At 38.5% G+C, this 16772-nt stretch overlaps 1 protein-coding gene across 1 annotated transcript in view; it reads left to right on the top strand.

Moving 5' to 3' along the window:
- The window catches only part of LOC138974393 (uncharacterized), a 270189-nt gene that overhangs the window by 109794 nt on the left and 143623 nt on the right, over positions 1-16772 (top strand). Inside the window, exons 6-7 of the mRNA XM_070347110.1 lie at positions 11053-11148; positions 12303-12521. Of these exons, the coding sequence (XP_070203211.1) occupies positions 11053-11148; positions 12303-12521 (315 nt within the window). The remainder of the gene's footprint in view (positions 1-11052; positions 11149-12302; positions 12522-16772) is intronic.

The following is a 16772-nucleotide window of genomic DNA, read 5'->3' as shown; positions in this document are numbered from 1 at the left end:
TGGCGAGGCAGACTTTGGCAAAATGGTTTTGTTTCTTGCAGAAAAGACATTGTTTTCCAAAGGCTGGGCACTCTTTTCGGCCATGTTTTCCTCCGCAGTTTCTGCAGTTGAAGGTCTGGTTTGGTCCGCTCTGCCGGTGGCTGTTATGGGGACTCTGTTTTTACATTATTTTAGTCAAGTTTTGACTAAATGTTTTAACATAGAGGGGGAATCGAAACGAGGGTCGTGGTGTGTGTGTGTGTGTGTGTGTGTGTGTGTGTGTGTGTGTGTGTGTGTGTGTGTGTGTGTGTGCGTAGAGCGATTCAGACCAAACTACTGGACCGATCTTTATGAAATTTTACATGAGAGTTCCTGGGATTGATATCCCCGAACGTGTTTATTTTTTATTTTTTATAAATGTCTTTGATGACGTCATATCCGGCTTTTCGTGAAAGTTGAGGCGGCACTGTCACGCTCTCATTTTTCAACTAAATTGGTTGAAATTTTGGTCAAGTAATCTTCGACAAAGCCCGGACTTCGGTATTGCATTTCAGCTTGGTGGCTTAAAAATTAATTAATGAGTTTGGTCATTAAAAAAACTGAAAATTGTAAAAAAAAATTTTTTTATCAAACGATTCAAATTTACGTTCATCTTATTTTCCATCATTTGCTGATTCCAAAAACATATAAATATGTTATATTTGGATTAAATACAAGCTCTGAAAATTAAATATATAACAATTATGATCAAAATTAAATTTTCGAAATCAATTTAAAAACACTTTCATGTTATTTCTTGTCGGTTCCTGATTCCAAAAACATATAGATATGATATGTTTAGATAAAAAACACGCTCAGAAAGTTAAAACGAAGAGAGGTACAGAAAAGCGTGATATCCTTCTCCGCGCAAGTACTACCCCGCTCTTCTTGTCAATTTCACTGCCTTTGCCGTGCGCGGTGGACTGACGATGCTACGAGTATACGGTCTTGCTGCGTTGCATTGCGTTCAGTTTCATTCTGTGAGTTCGACAGCTACTTGACTAAATGTTGTATTTTCGCCTTACGCGACTTGTTTCTTTCTGATGAAGTCAATGGATTCTCCGCTTGCTGCCATGGATGCAAGGTGCTTTTTTGTGATCTCGTGTGTAGTGGCAATGGAGATGGCTTTCTCCATGGTGAGAGTGTCACCCTCTGTGAGGAGTTTTTCTCGAATTTTTGAGGAGCGAATACCCCCAACAATTTTGTCTCGGACCATTTCGGCGGAGTTTGTGTACTCACAATCTTTGACAAGGTTGCGTAGGTCAGTAACAAACTTTTCAAAGGTTTCGTCTTGCTGTTGTTTCCTTTCCTGAAATATGTACCGACCAAAGACTGTGTTCTTCTTTGGTGCTACGTGATCACTGAATTTGTTCATCAGAATGTCTATTTTCTTTTTGTCGGCATCTGCCAGGCCCCAAGAGTTAAATATCTCGCGTCCTGTTTCACCTGCCCAGATCAGTAAATAGGCACACTGTTCTTCCTCTCCAATTCGTTTCAGTGGCCCTTTGAACACTGATTAGTTCTGAGTGGTCTCGGAATTTTCGCCATTCCTCGTTGAGGTTCGTTGATGTCCAGTTCATTGACGGGTTCAGCTGTGGTGAAGCCATATCTCTTTTCCTTCGTTCCACTAAACCACGTTAAGTCTAGTGATCAGGAAAATTGAAGTTTCAACTCAAGAACAAACGTGTAGCGTGTGTCAGTCCTTACATTACTTTCAGAGTATCGCAAGGGGTCTGCCACAGCTGTTTGCTATGCTCTATGAGTTGTGAAGGACCTATGGTTGATGGTCGAAGCGGTGCTTTGACGCGCGGGTAACCTAGATATCGGAGTACGCGAAACGTAACCGAGCGCGGTAGACCGGCAACTAAAAGTAGCTCTGGGTGCTTACTTGTCAATCAGTGAGTTAAGCGTGGTTTGCTGGTAGCTCCTCCGATGAGTCAGGCTGATTCTGACACCATGTTATGGTTTGGTTGATCCATTCTTGCAAGGATAATGGAGGCAGAACAATAGGAGGCTTGAACGCACGTTTTACTCCACCATCTTGAATCAGGGGAAGGGAAGTTACTCCACGAGTACAGATACATATTAGAAGTAGTCTCCCATTTAGTTATCGGGGAAATTATACTTAGAACATTTAGGACAAAATGTTACAATCTGCACTGTGCAGTATTACATTTAGCGCTCTGAACTTTGCACATAGATTTATAGATTAGGTAGTGGTCAAGGGTTAGTCACTTAGGGTCAGAAGGATGGTATTTGGTTAGTGGTCTAGGGTTAGTCACTTAGGGTCAAAAGGAGGGTATTTATTTCGTGGTAAAGGGTTAATCACTTAGGGTCAGAAGGAGGGTATTTGTTTAGTGGTCAAGGGTTAGTCACTTAGGGTCAAAAGGAGGGTATTTGTTTAGTGGTCAAGGGTTAGTCACTTAGGGTCAAAAGGAGGGTATTCGTTTAGTGGTCAAGGGTGAGTCACTTAGGGTCAAAAGGAGGGTATTCGTTTAGTGGTCAAGGGTTAGTCACTTAGGGTCAGAAGGAGGATATTTGTTTAGTGGTCAAGGGTGAGTCACTTAGGGTCAAAATGAGAGTATTCGTTTAGTGGTCAAGGGTTAGTCACTTCGGGTCAGATGGAGGGTATTTGTTTAGTGGCTTAGGCCATTTAAGGTCAGCATAATTTTCATTATGATGTAGAAGTGAACAGCTCAGATCATGGGTCAATAAAGTGTTACACAGATGGTCAAAATTAAAGTACAAGATATTGCACTGGAAGTGGAACTACACTGTTGCTTAGTGTCTGTATGAAGCTACAAGGTGAAAATAGAAAAAGAAAAACACGATTCTTGACTTTGATGGGCTTTTTCTGCTCGTAAGCACACATTCTTCTACTCATCACAGCATGCCCCATTATTGAGTTTAAAACACCAATTAAATTTGTTTTGAATAAAACTCACAATTTTACAATAAGAATTTAGAGACCTGAATCAATTAGGTATATCCTACTTAGTTTGACTTTTGCAAAACTAAGTAATCACACATTTAATTGAATCAGTCAGACAGACGGAGACATAGAGAGACAGACAGAGGGCAAACAGAAATCTGAGAAAGAAACCCCTTTAAAAATGTTACCATGTTTGAAATGAAACATCGCAAGGTGAAGCCATAATTCATCACCTTTCAGTATGACGTCATGAGCGTGTTCCACACTTGAAATGACGTGTTTTTATCATGTTGTCAGCTGCACGGAGCTTGGAAGTATAATTTCCATTCAACGATCCGAGTTTGTTAAGTTTTAGCCTATTTTCAACGTCAAACACCATGAAACTATATATATTTGGAATCAGAAAATGGTAAGGAATAGATAGAAGTTGTTTTTAAGTGTCTTTTTTCATAAATAAAGATAGTGGTTATTTATCGGTTTTCTTCATTTTTAAGCATAATTATCAATACAAAACAACAAAACTATATAGTTTTAGATACAGGACGCAATAGGGAATACACCAATATAAAGTTTTTGTTTCAAATATTAGTTTTTAAAAATTTGAAAAAATGACATATTTCGAACAAACATTTCAATAACAAAACTTTAAGCGACCAAACTGAAATGCAATCCCATAATCCGGCCTAGATCTGAGATTGTGTGATAAGAAATTCGATCAAATTGATGAAAAACTGTAACTGTGAAAGTGCTGCCTCGACCTTTTGGCAAACGGTAAAATATGATGTCATCAAACTGTCCTATCAATAAACGGAAAAACCTTCTATGAGAAAATCCAGTCAAAAATATCCATATCAAATTTCATAAAGATCCACTCCGTAGTTTTTGAGATATGATCTGCAGTGTGAAAAAACGCCCATAACGCCCAAAACGCAAACTCATTTGTCATGATTTGGTCGTGTTCTGCTGATACTATAATGTTTTTCTTTCCTAAAACACACTATAGTAGTAGCCTTTCCCAATGTCTATGCTAAAACTGACTTGTCTGTGTTGTCAATGATTTTGCTACAGTGTGAGAACACAATCTCACGCCCATAACGCTGTGACACGAAAACTCATTTGGTCGTGTTCTGCCGATACTGTAATGTTTTTCTTTCTTAAAACACACTATAATAGTAGCCCTTCCCAAATGCAATGCTAAAAATGACTGGTCTGTGTTGTCAATGATTTTCTGCGAGAATGCGATCTATATGTTTGTCGCAAAGACCGTGTGACACGAAAGTTATGAGCGGAAGACAAATCTGCTGAGTGCAATTACGTTTCAGAAGATAGTTGGTTAAGACAGTTTATCACTCAGACACGCAAAGGAACACTATAACTTTATTATTCAGGCCATATTTGCTTTCCTTTGTCATGTATGAAAGTACTGGCCTTGGTTGAAGAAAGTGACCTGTCGCTGTGCAACAAATTTGTCGCCATTTTCCGCCGTGTTTTGTAAATAAAACGTGTTTACTACCCACACATACAAAACGATGCTGTTGGTTCTTTTTATTTTCTTATTGTTTGATTCATGCTTAGCAGTTTAGTATGCTTTGTTTTCTTCTCAATTCAATGGATGGCTATAAAATAAGCATTTAAATGTGAAGGTGTTAAAATTACCATGATCTGAGCTGTTCACAGAAGCAACCTTCTTTGTGAATTAATAAATTGTGTGTGTTTTGCTAACTCTTTCAGTTGAGGGAGGTCCCTGTAACTCATACATGTTCTAGCATAAGTGGATTTACATGTATTACTGTTCTTATACAGCCATACCCCGCTTTCGCAGGGAGCATGCTGGGTATTTTCTTGTTTGCATTACCTTTCGAACTCTGACATGGACTGCAGGATCTTTTCCCTGCGCGCTTGGTCTTGTGTGTGCACATGAAGGGAGATACGGCACTACACATCTCCACCCTTTACCCACCAGGCGAGATTTCAAACCACAACTTCTTTATAGCATATAAAAATAAAATTACATTAACAATGGCATCAATAGGAAACCAGACTTATTATTTTTTTCCTTTTCTTTTTCTAATGATGTATAATAAGCGGGCGTTCTGCAAATAATGTTGCTCTGTGTTTACAAGAAAGAGACGCTTCGGATCGATAGTAGGTAGTATTAATACAATTATTCAAAGTTTCATAAGTAAGTGCAGGCACTATAACGTAAATGAAGCAGAGTTATCTTCGAAACAACGATAGTGAATTTCAACCATATTGAAACCTCACCATCTTATTCTGTTTGACGAGCAGCTGACTGCCAGAGAGCTGTTGATCATTTTGTGGGAACAGGTCACATTATATATAATTTGTGTTGGTAAAAAAAATGCAGTGCGTTCAATTTAATTCTTTGTCTTCAACTTAATGTAAGTAATTTAACTCTACACTATTATTATTTTTTTGGACCTGGTTTTGGATCATTTGACTTGGAATTTTTTCTCATCCTTCTCGGTCTACTAACCACCACTTTCAATGTGTGCTTATCCCTATCATTTTGCTTCCCTCAATATTATTATTAATGTTTCATCTGTGTGTATGATCTTGTCTAATTGGAAAACCATAAGTGACATTGTCATGGTTGTGTTTGTGGGAAAGTATTTCAAATTACTTTCCTTGAAATTGTGAGTCCCTTATTATTCTGGACAGATAACATATTTGATACCCCTGTGCACATAAGCAGACAACACAAGGAAATATAACAATACATCAGTTGGAAGATATATGTACTTTCTACAATCTCTCATTATTTGTGCGCATGGTTGAGTAAATCACCACCAATTAGTTAGTGACCTTCGCAATTCTGAGAAAATATGGAAGACAAAAATGCAGTATACATATATAATGATTATCTTTCTCTCTCACACATACCCACACAGAGGCAGGGCATACATTTCCAACATTTGTATTTACACAGTTTGTGATAAGTGTAAATGACGTTTTGAATTGTCTGTTGTTGGTCTGTATTTTATAATCAAAAGTACAGAACTGATCGTTGCAATGTGAGCAAAGCTTTGAATTGTCTGTTGTTGGCCTGTATTTTATAATTAAACGTACAGAACTGATCGTTGCAATGTGAGCAAAGCTTTGAATTGTCTGTTGTTGGCCTGTATTTTATAATTAAAAGTACAGAACTGATCGTTGCAATATGAGCAAAGCTTTGAGTTTCTCAGGGCTGTTCCTTTAAAATTGATTACCATTTGTTATAACATTTCTAGAGAATATATTAGAATACATGTTTTTATTTACATACATTGATCTTCATTGTAATGATGTTGTCAACATGTGTGATTGTGTATTTCTTATCAAATTGTTGTTGTAATCAAAGTCAAGTACATGTACTGGTAGTTCCGCAGACATTGTGTAGCAATCAAAATCAAATACATGCACAGGATAGTTTTAAGGCTGGAGTATACACCTGAGGCCATATTTCAAAGTGGTTAGGCAGTTTTAAAGGTCTGTTTTTATGTTAGTTCAGTGTTTTGTTTATAAGGAAAAAACAAAATGAATAGAGCTTGTCGCGCAAAATTTTGAGATAACGACTGGAGTTTGAGCATAGGTATGAGATTTTTTCACGCAAACCCTACTGAAGAATTTGTGATATTGTATTGTGAATATGTAAACAAAAAACAATCGGATGATCACAAACTGAAGAAGAGAAATAGGGAAGCAAAATAGAACATCAAACAAAGTGATTTTACAGGTGAATTTGGAGAAAAAAACACTTGTGTATCCATTTTTGAAGCCCAATTTGAAGCATGGAAAAAGAACTTCGATCGCACGCTACATTAATATTCTATCCATTCCGGTCGTCGGACCGTTGACCGGTAAAACGCAACTTACGACGGTCACTAGGCCAATCGCGTCTTCTACCGAATATTGCAACGGGTTACTAATGACCCAGTAACACATTTATTATAATCTTTACTCCTATTTCAAACGTTCAACTAGTCAAATAACGATATAATAAACAGGTTTGTTAACTTTTCCTCTTATTCCCAGCATCTAACTTGTTGAATAAACTAACATGGCGGCCATTGCCAATAGCGAAACTACGAACTCAGTCCTTACGGAAATCTTACTGCATTATTGCTTACGTTCTATAACATGTCGGGAAAAGCTGGCATTAGCAATAACAACCCAGATTCTACTCTGACTTGTCTTTGCTGCTGCAAACTTTATCGTGTTGACGGCACTCCCGTCACACATGTAAGCAAAAGTGTTGTTCTTGTTAAATGGGGAGCATGTCTATGTTCCCCCAGGTCTATGTTCCCTCAGGTCTATGTTCCTCCAGTCATAAGATGTGTCATGTCATGTCATGCCATGCCATATGTCATTATTCCCCCCGCGGGTTAGAATTTACCCGATGCTCCCCAGCATGTCGTAAGAGGCGACTAACGGATTCTGTAACGTGTTTCTCTTCTTACCATTGTTAAGTGTTTCTTGTATAGAATATAGTCAATGTATGTACACATTTTAGTCAAAATCAATTAATAACAATTATGAGTCGCTCTGCGGAATACATAATTACAAAGGATTGATCTGATGGTATGCAAAATGCAATTAAACTGCGTCTAATACATTTTCCTTGCGAGATCTCAGAACATAGGCAATTCGGCCTTGGAAGGCTCAAAAGTTAAAAAAAAAAAATTGCTGCACTTCAATTGATTGGCCCGGTTAAAATAATGCACATATTGATTAGATGAAAAGACATTGTCCTGGTAAATTGGCCTTTTGAAATTATTGACGGAAAAGAGCGATTTCCAGAAACATCTGTGTAAAAAATAAAACACTGTGTTCAGAACCCACCCTTGTTCAAGACGTTAATAACAGATAAGTCGCTCTTCCACATACATCATAACAAAGGGTTGATCTTATGCCACACTACAATTCAGTATTGTAATTTAAATAGTTTTCCTTCGCGCGCTCTTGGAACTTGGGTGACGATTTCGAGTGTTCCGCTTGCCGCGACGTCAAATAGCTTGTTTCCTGTACACCGCGTCTGCGGCTAAGTCCGAAGCGGAAGATAGCGTTTTGGGGCAAGTTCGGGACTTGTTTTACTCATGAAACAAAAACAGGACGTTCACATACCAACACTTATTCAAAAGAACAACACCTGGAGAAACCCTTGCAAGTTGTTTGACGTTTTCGAAATATTTATTTAGCCTTTCAAATCTTCAGAGAAAAGTAAAAGAAATTCACGGCTGTGGCCGCCATTTTGGATTTTCTCTGTAGGCCTCCCTACATTATGGGGTTAGTGCTAGGACTGGTTGGTCCGGTGTCAGAATAATGTGACTGGGTGAGACATGAAGCCTGTGCTGCGACTTCTGTCTTGTGTGTGGCGCACGTTAAATATCAAAGCAGCACCGCCCTGATATGGCCCTTCGTGGTCGGCTGGGCGTTAAGCAAACAAACAAACAAAATTACCAAACAAGTCATACAAATTTCGTTCAAATCCGCCGCGCAGTCAGGCTGATCCAGCGTCAAAATGAGAGCGACCACAATCCTGAAAAACGGCAAAAAATCCAGGGTGTTTATGGTGTTTTTGCTGGGTAGCTGCAGTTGATATGCAATAAATCTAAAACTACAAATAGCAGCCTCTCCAAATTTCACAGAACGATGCTAAAGACCCTCATCTGTATATGTTCCAGTACTTAGAGCAAACATAATCCGAGAATGGACGTTGTAACGGCTTTCCGTTAAAAATTGGTAAACGTTTGTAACGTCCCAGAAACACATGTGACATGCACTTAAGTCTGTACACTTTGCAAAGAAAGGTGCCATTACATGTGTGCCACGTTTCAGAAACATTCTTTTATGGGCTCAAAAGTTAAGTTATGATCGTTTGACAAGAGGTGAACAATACTGTCCCTAGTGTCTTTAGCGCAACTTTTTTTAAGGACTGTTTCTATGATGTTGTTTCTTGTTCTCCGATAGGATACGTATAGCCTTCACAAATGATGCGAACAACTTGCTCAATAGCAGTTGCAGAAAAGAACTGTTCACGTGTTTTGAACAAAGCAGTGTTGTATAAGAAAGAAGTAAAGAAGACAAAGAATCACAAAGACAGAAGAATGAAGACATGACGTCATATAATTCCAAAAATATGACGTCAGATGGAGGCAACACTGGGTTTTTCTCATCGTCGTCTTGATAGCGGCGAGACACAATCTGGCATTTGCTATGACGAATCAGACAGTTGGAATGCTACGAAATGGAGCTGAGGAGATGGACATCGCCAGGTTTGTAAGAGTCTGTAAAGAGCATTGTCTCGAGGTCATAACGGCTTACTATACAGAGAACCGTTACATGACACTCCCCGGACTTATATTAAGCCTAGCGCAGAACCGCGCGAGGTGACATGCGACTCATTACGTGGTGGAGGGTCACATTTCTACTTGCGAAACCCATCGAACAGCCATTAAGCTAAGCGATAGAGTTCTCGTGATTGTTTTAATTAAAAAACTCATTCATAAAAACTAGAGACTATGTTTCTGATCAAAACGAATGATTAACCTGCTGTATCATTTGCTTGTCGGAAAGCTCCGCCTACGCGCATCTCTCAAATATGACCTTCTCTTGTCTACTGGCTCGAAAGATTTATTCTACTCCCAAATAGCACTTATTTGCACCTCTTATGACTCCTTCGTCCTCTAGAATCCCGCACCCATACCAAATACGAGCTGATTTGGTGAAATAAAGCACATTACTACTTGCAAAACCCATCGAACAACCATTTCCGGTGCTCGATCGCCGACATTTTCAGCTTTGAAGGCTATTTACGGGCAAATATTAATCGGTCCCTGACTTTTTATGCATCGAGAAACGAATATAGGCATCGCTGAATCACTAGCTTACCTTAAATCCCGACATAAATCAAACAATGCATAGAAAACAGACAAAACTTGCCTCCACACGTGTCAGGTGCCGCCTTCGGCTTCCGCTTGGCTTTTGACGTGTTATCCCCCGTGTGAAACATATACAGATGAGGGTCTTTGTCATCGTTCTGTGAAATTTGGAGAGGCTTCAATTTGTAGTTTTAGATTTATTGCATATCAACTGCAACTACCCAGCAAAAACACCATACAAACCCTGGATTTTGTGCCGTTTGTCATGATTGTGGTCGCTCTCTTGTACACGCTGGATCAGCCTGACTGCGCGGCGGATTTGAACGAAATTTGTATGACTTGTTAGGTAAGACACCACATACACTTGTTGGTGTAAATATTGCAAAAATATAAATCAGTTTTAGTCACCGTTTCGACGGTTGAAAGTGATTCATGCCGTCAAAAATCGCCATTTTTGAGGGTAGGCGTAGTCACAAACCTGTGACGTCATACCCAGATATTGCTCAGATTCCAGAAACACATATTTGAGCAGAAGAAAGACTGATCTTCAAATACACGTATATTTCTGACCAAAAAACTGCTGTTTAACATCTGGGGTATACCACTGAAAAAATATCCTTAACTTGTTGTGCTCAATGTATATATATATATACACACACACACACACACACACACACACACACACACACACACACACACACACACACACACACACACACACACACACACTCACACACACACACACACACACCACGACCATAGTCTATGTTAAAACCTTACGTTGACTAAATGAAACAAATACACTTGTTATTTTTCTGTAACTTCTTCCGAGTTCATCGGCTAAGACTGTCAGTTATACTACTGATTTTGCCGACAGATGTTTGAACCCGCATACATTCCCAGGGTTTTAATGATATCCAGACATGACCCCAGTTTCATTAACCGTAGTCAAATTTCAAGGTCACAGTCGCTAAAGTGTATAACGATATTATGTTCTTCAACGTTCGTGGAGCTACAATTTTAAGTGTTTCACACTATCAGGTTTTGATTACATCGAGACATGACCCAGGTCTGGTTGAATGTGGACACATGTCAATATCACAGTGGGATTACTGATCTAGAAATGTGGTAAATTATCTTTATTAAGGAGCGTTTAAAACGATTATGTATAATCATTTGGCCTTCTTGCTTAACTTTGTTTTTTCTGTTCCTCTCTTCCAGTATGCACACAATCCTACTTTGGAGAGGATTCATGCCAATCATGCCCGACGACTTGCAAGTACGGCTGCAACAATCGGTATGGTTGTGACACACTGGGTAAGCCAGTAGTATAGTGATAGGAAATACATATGTAACAATCTGTATGGCTGTGACACACTGGGTAAGCCAGTCGTATAGTGATAGGAAATACATCTGTAACAATCGTTATGGCTGTGACACACTGGGTAAGCCAGTAGTATAGTGATAGGAATTACATATGCAACAATATGTATGGTTGTGACACACTGGGTAATCAAGAAGTATAGTGATAGCAAATACATCTGTAACGATTTGTATGGCTGTGACACACTGGGTAAGCTATTAGTATAGTGATAGCAAATAAATCTGTAACGATCTGTATGGCTGTGACACACTGGGTAGGCCAGTAGTATAGTGATAGCAAATAAATCTGTAACAGTCTTTATGGTTGTGACACACTGGGCTCAGCGGATTCATGATTATATGACGATTAAGATGTTATCGATTTTAGTTTTGAGGCATCTGTTTTGGATTTATTACAGCATCGTATTTGTCAATATTGTTCGTTTTTTTAATGTGTTTCAAATGTGTATTGTTTAGGTACTCGTCACTGTGCTAGCAGTGTGCATCCTCCAACAGTGCACTGACCTGATACTAACTGTTCGCGGCCGTACACTGCTAGCTCAGCGACGCGTACCTAAAAACAATACACATTGCTCTTTTCATCAGCCGATGACACAAGCACACTTGCATATTGGGACACTGTTGTTGATGCGTTTCAGTTATAATACATCACACTACCTGATCAAATGGCCTGTATTGCTTGCAGTCTCTTGTAATATCCACCTTGTTTGAAAACATCCCAAAATCAAACAACATTAACAATACGACGCCTTAACAAATAACACACTGAACCTCCAAAATCAGATCGATAACATATTAAGCCTCGTGCAATCATGAACCTGCAGAGCCCAAAACACCCTCGCTGGCTTCGATAATTACGACGCAGTAATATTTTTGGGGGAAGATACCACCTTTTGAGCTCGAAACCTGGTTGACTACCGGACTTCAGAATGCGGCCGTACCACACAGCGATTTTTTGTGACGTACTACTTCCTCCGGCGTGTGTACTGTCTAAAGCACCATGAAACGTATCAATACAGAGTTTACCGTATTGTTTCAGCACTGTGAAATGCACCAGTGACGAATTCCTTGTAATGTTTAACTTTAAGCACCTTGGAATCTGGCGATGAAGAAGACAGCTTCGCAGAGCTCCACTAAATTTGGTTCCGCAGCCAATGCCGTTGACGGGGGGATCACCAGGGAAAAAGCAGAGTGCACCGCCACGAACCCGTCTGTGGACGGAAACGGTGACCGCTGGTGGCAGGTGAACATGGGGTCTACCTACAAAGTCTTCAAAGTGCACGTCCACAACCGCGTCGACTCCCTTGGTCAGTACTACACTTAGCGTCAGAAGAAACCTGAAAAATGATCGTCAGAAGAAATCGTATACATAATTAAACAAGTCGCGTTTAGTCAAAACTTGACTACATGTAAACAAATAACGTTGGGGTAGTCTCGGTTGTTTTTAAAACTCGAACTTTGAAAATTTGCTTCTGTTTGAATGATGGTAAAGTGCTTTTCTGATATGGTTGGAAATAGCGAATTTACGTGGCGTTTTTGTTGGCTTGAATCAGATAAGTTTCTCAATTCGCATGAAAACATTTCCTGCAGCATGCGGTCGATTTCAACCAGAAAATGACACAATGCCGTTGTAATGGTTGGTTGACTTTCGTCAAATTGTGGGGTCACAGCAGAGTCATATTCATAAAACCTCAAAGTTGAGGTTTTCTCAAATAATTCAAGAGCAAAAGACTCACGATTTCACAAAATTGTAGTTGCTGACAATCAACAGACATAACCAACATGTAGCTGGTTGTTGTCAAATTTCAAAGTCACAGCATGGACAAGATTTAGTCAGTCGCCCAAATACCACTTGGGTCAACCCGACGGGGTTGGGGTTGCAACCACACTTTTTTGACAGATTTTAACAATATAATTTTAAATAATTTATAGAGTCCCGAGGCTATTCGTCATACCGCTTTTGAGAAAAAAAAACCGGGGTTTTGTGTGCGCATCGTCCTTCTTTGTGCTTACTATTCCCGTTTAGAGGGTTGAGTTCAAAAAGCGGACATAGAAGTTGAACCGCTTGTCTAACATTCTTTAAAGGCATATCATTGGAAAAGTAAGGTAATTATGCGGATTTTGACGTCAATTAAAAGGATGTCACATCGTTCTTGTGTATGCAGTGATGCCGTATTTTTGTTTCTTAAAAAAAATAATAAAGTCGCTGCTTTGGGTGATTCATTTAAATATTTTGAACATATGCAAGACATGAAATACAACTATACAGTTTTAATTGGAAGTAAGTAAAACATGTTACAGTGCATCCTAATAGGGGAAGGGCCCCTAATATGGACCACCTTTTGTTTCACACTGCTAACTAGCTTGTTTTCTTGCAAAGCAGTTTCATTTTGTGTTTGGTAGTTTAATTGTTCTCTCTTTCGTAAATCTGGAAGACTAGTTAGATATAATTAGCTTTTACTAAAAAAAAAAAACAGAATCATTCAAAACTGGTTTTAGGGGCCAGGGCGCTTAATATGGACCAGTGAAGAGACCTTCGAGAATAACTGTAAAAAGCCCCGTTTACTTCAAAATAACATGATGCAACTTGCAACTTACCATGCAAGCCAGACTAATTGAAATATGCTTCAGATTTACAGGTTTGGGTTCGACGAGAACTTTATTTGAAACATAAGAGGAAACTTTAAAAAACAAAATCAAAAACAGAGAGGTGGCACGAACAATTTCTACTGGATGTTTGCACTTTTTCTTGCAATATTTGCATGTATTATCAAGCAAAAACATATAAAAAGACTCATTTGCGCATATTTTTTGCCTGAGGATCTTTTTATGGGTAAAAACACTCGATTTTTTACAAAACAAAAATACAACGGGCTATTCTGCTTGAGCGTGATATTTAAGACATTACTCAAACTAACAACCGCATATTTTTGTTATGAACTCACAAGTAGTATTTCTCAGTAGTTACAAAGCATTTTTATGATTACCAGCCTTAGTTCTCACTAAAAAAAAAATAAAAATTGGGCGTCATTATATTTTTGCATGAAAATGCTATGTCAGGCTTTCATTCCAATTCATAAAAATAAAAATAAACGTGTTTTTGAAAAAGCGCTTCTGTAACTACGGGGCGAATTCATTTACAATAATTGGGGGGAACAAATTAGTAATCTACCACAAGTAGATGGGATGTGAAGACCATCGCCGTGTGGTCAAGGGAAGATAATAGACAGGGAGTAAAAGAGAGGGACAGCAGTACAAGAAATCGCCACACGGCTACAGCTCGACGGTCAATCTTGCAAATCTGGGAATTCCTGTTGTGGATAGTATGCCTGTGCTCTGACAGTTGAGCAAAAATAACGGCCTATGTTGGGGTATTGTTGACGTCACCAGCAAACGGGAATTCCCGCTGGATCGTGTCGTGTGCAACGAGTTATATAGTCTTCTTGGAAATAAAATGGCTGTTTCATGCCCTTGAAAACATCGATTTTTCAGCAAGTTTTCTGACTTTTATCACTCATGCATGTGCACTCACTTTGAAATGCATCACTTTATTGCAAAGCAGACGACACAATTGACAAAATAAACATGACACAATTAATCTAGGGTGTTCAAAGTACCTACTATTGCAGGAAACCCAAAACACATTTTGGAAGGATTTTAGTAAACAATTTCGTGCCACCTCTTCCCTTAAGAAGTAAGAAAGATACTAGCTTACTTTAGTGTAATGTAATTTGCTTGCATATCCTTTGGGTGCATGCTGTGGGGAGTTTTGCTTGTTTTGTCATAGTAAATGCAGACATTGAGACATGTATGAACGTTTTCTGAGATTTGAAGCTGGCGCAATAAACAACAGGTATGCCAAATATAACTATTGCTACAATCACATATCATTTACTATGATTACATTTTGAGCATAGAATTTCACATACAATGGTCGTCATAACAATGCATGAGTCTTCTTCTAATGATATACAAGTCTTTTTCGGTCATGTTTTCCAGACGGGTAGGGTGCAAAAAGACACTTTGTACATAACGAAACTGCATGTCAAAAGTCTAAAACGGTTACCTTTAATAAACATATGCATACAGCTTCATAAAAGATTACCTTTGGTTTAAAAAAATGACAGTATATTATAAATACGAGTTTTATGAAATGCAAAATAGTTATATTAGACAAACAATTCGACATTATGAGCAAAACCGGAAGTGAAAAATTAGAAAACGACAATATCCGTTTAAGGGGAGACAGGGTAGGCAGACACTTTTTTCTTTTTTCTTTTTGAAACAGTTTGCTGCTTGTTTGATTTTTGCAAGCATTATACGTTATTTGCGTGTTTGACCAAAATATGACATTTTACACAGATCGAGACAGTCATTGTTCTCCGAGACCGCGCTAGCGGTCGAGGTGAACAATGACTGTCGAGATCTGTGTAAAATGTCATATTTTGGTCAAACACGCAAATAACATTTATGTATCGATCGAATTCCTTTCAGGTACTTGTGACTTTGTTGTTGTTTTGACGATTGAACGAGCACACACACACATGCATGCAATCCACATACATGTGTGTATGCAATCAAACACATAAGTTTCATATTTGGGCGTTTCAGGTTGACCGAAACTTCAAAGGAACTACAAAACACACGTCATGTACTCACTTTGTTGTTGTTTTGACATTGAACAGCACACACACATGCAATCAAACACATGACGTTTTTTTTTGAGTTCCTTTGAAGTTTCGGTCAACCTGAAAAGCCAAATTATAAAGTTTTGTCGGCCTCTGACGTCACATGACTCAAAGAAGGGAAATCCAATCTCCAATCGATACATAATAACTTAATTAAGGGTTACCAGTTTAAATTTTGAGTGAAAAGTTAATTATTATTATTTTTTTTTTTTTTGGGGGGGGGGGGGGTGGGGGTTATTCACCAAAAACTGAGAAAAATGTCATACACTGTGCTAATTTTTAAACTGTTGCAGTTTGTGAACCAGTGCATGTTTTGATCCAGTTTCTTGTCCTTTGTAATGATATTTGTGTGTTTAATAATTATGTGTATCGAAAAGCATTTCTGAGCAATATATTATTTTAATTTAGCATTTTCAATTACCGGTTCAGATCTGCTAAGAAAATATACATGAAATCCTAACTGACAGACTCGTAAAAACCAGACCAATGCACTGAACTCTTAGTCCATACACAAAACTGACGCTTTACAAATCATAAACAAAAATGAAACAAATCCATCAAGCCATTCAAAAGTTGAAACATTTTAATTACAGATTTTTGTCTAAAAAATTACATTCAGAGAAAACAGCATTTGAAAGATGTCAACCAGTAACTCAATGAACTAGTAGCACAGTGCAGCCTAAATCGATCTGTTTTTGTAAGACTAACCATTTTACTATGCAGGGAAAACGATTTCACAATCAAATTATCCAGACCTTTTTTTGTAACATCATTTGAAAACTCATCTATGTTAGAGGAAATATGAATTAAAACAACATTTTCAGACTCATAAAAACACAAAGGATCCACTGAACTCTTATTCCATACACA

Source organism: Littorina saxatilis, linkage group LG8 (genome assembly GCF_037325665.1).
Source record: "Littorina saxatilis isolate snail1 linkage group LG8, US_GU_Lsax_2.0, whole genome shotgun sequence".
In the NCBI taxonomy this organism is placed as follows: domain Eukaryota; kingdom Metazoa; phylum Mollusca; class Gastropoda; order Littorinimorpha; family Littorinidae; genus Littorina; species Littorina saxatilis.
This window is presented reverse-complemented; position numbering and strand designations above follow the sequence as displayed.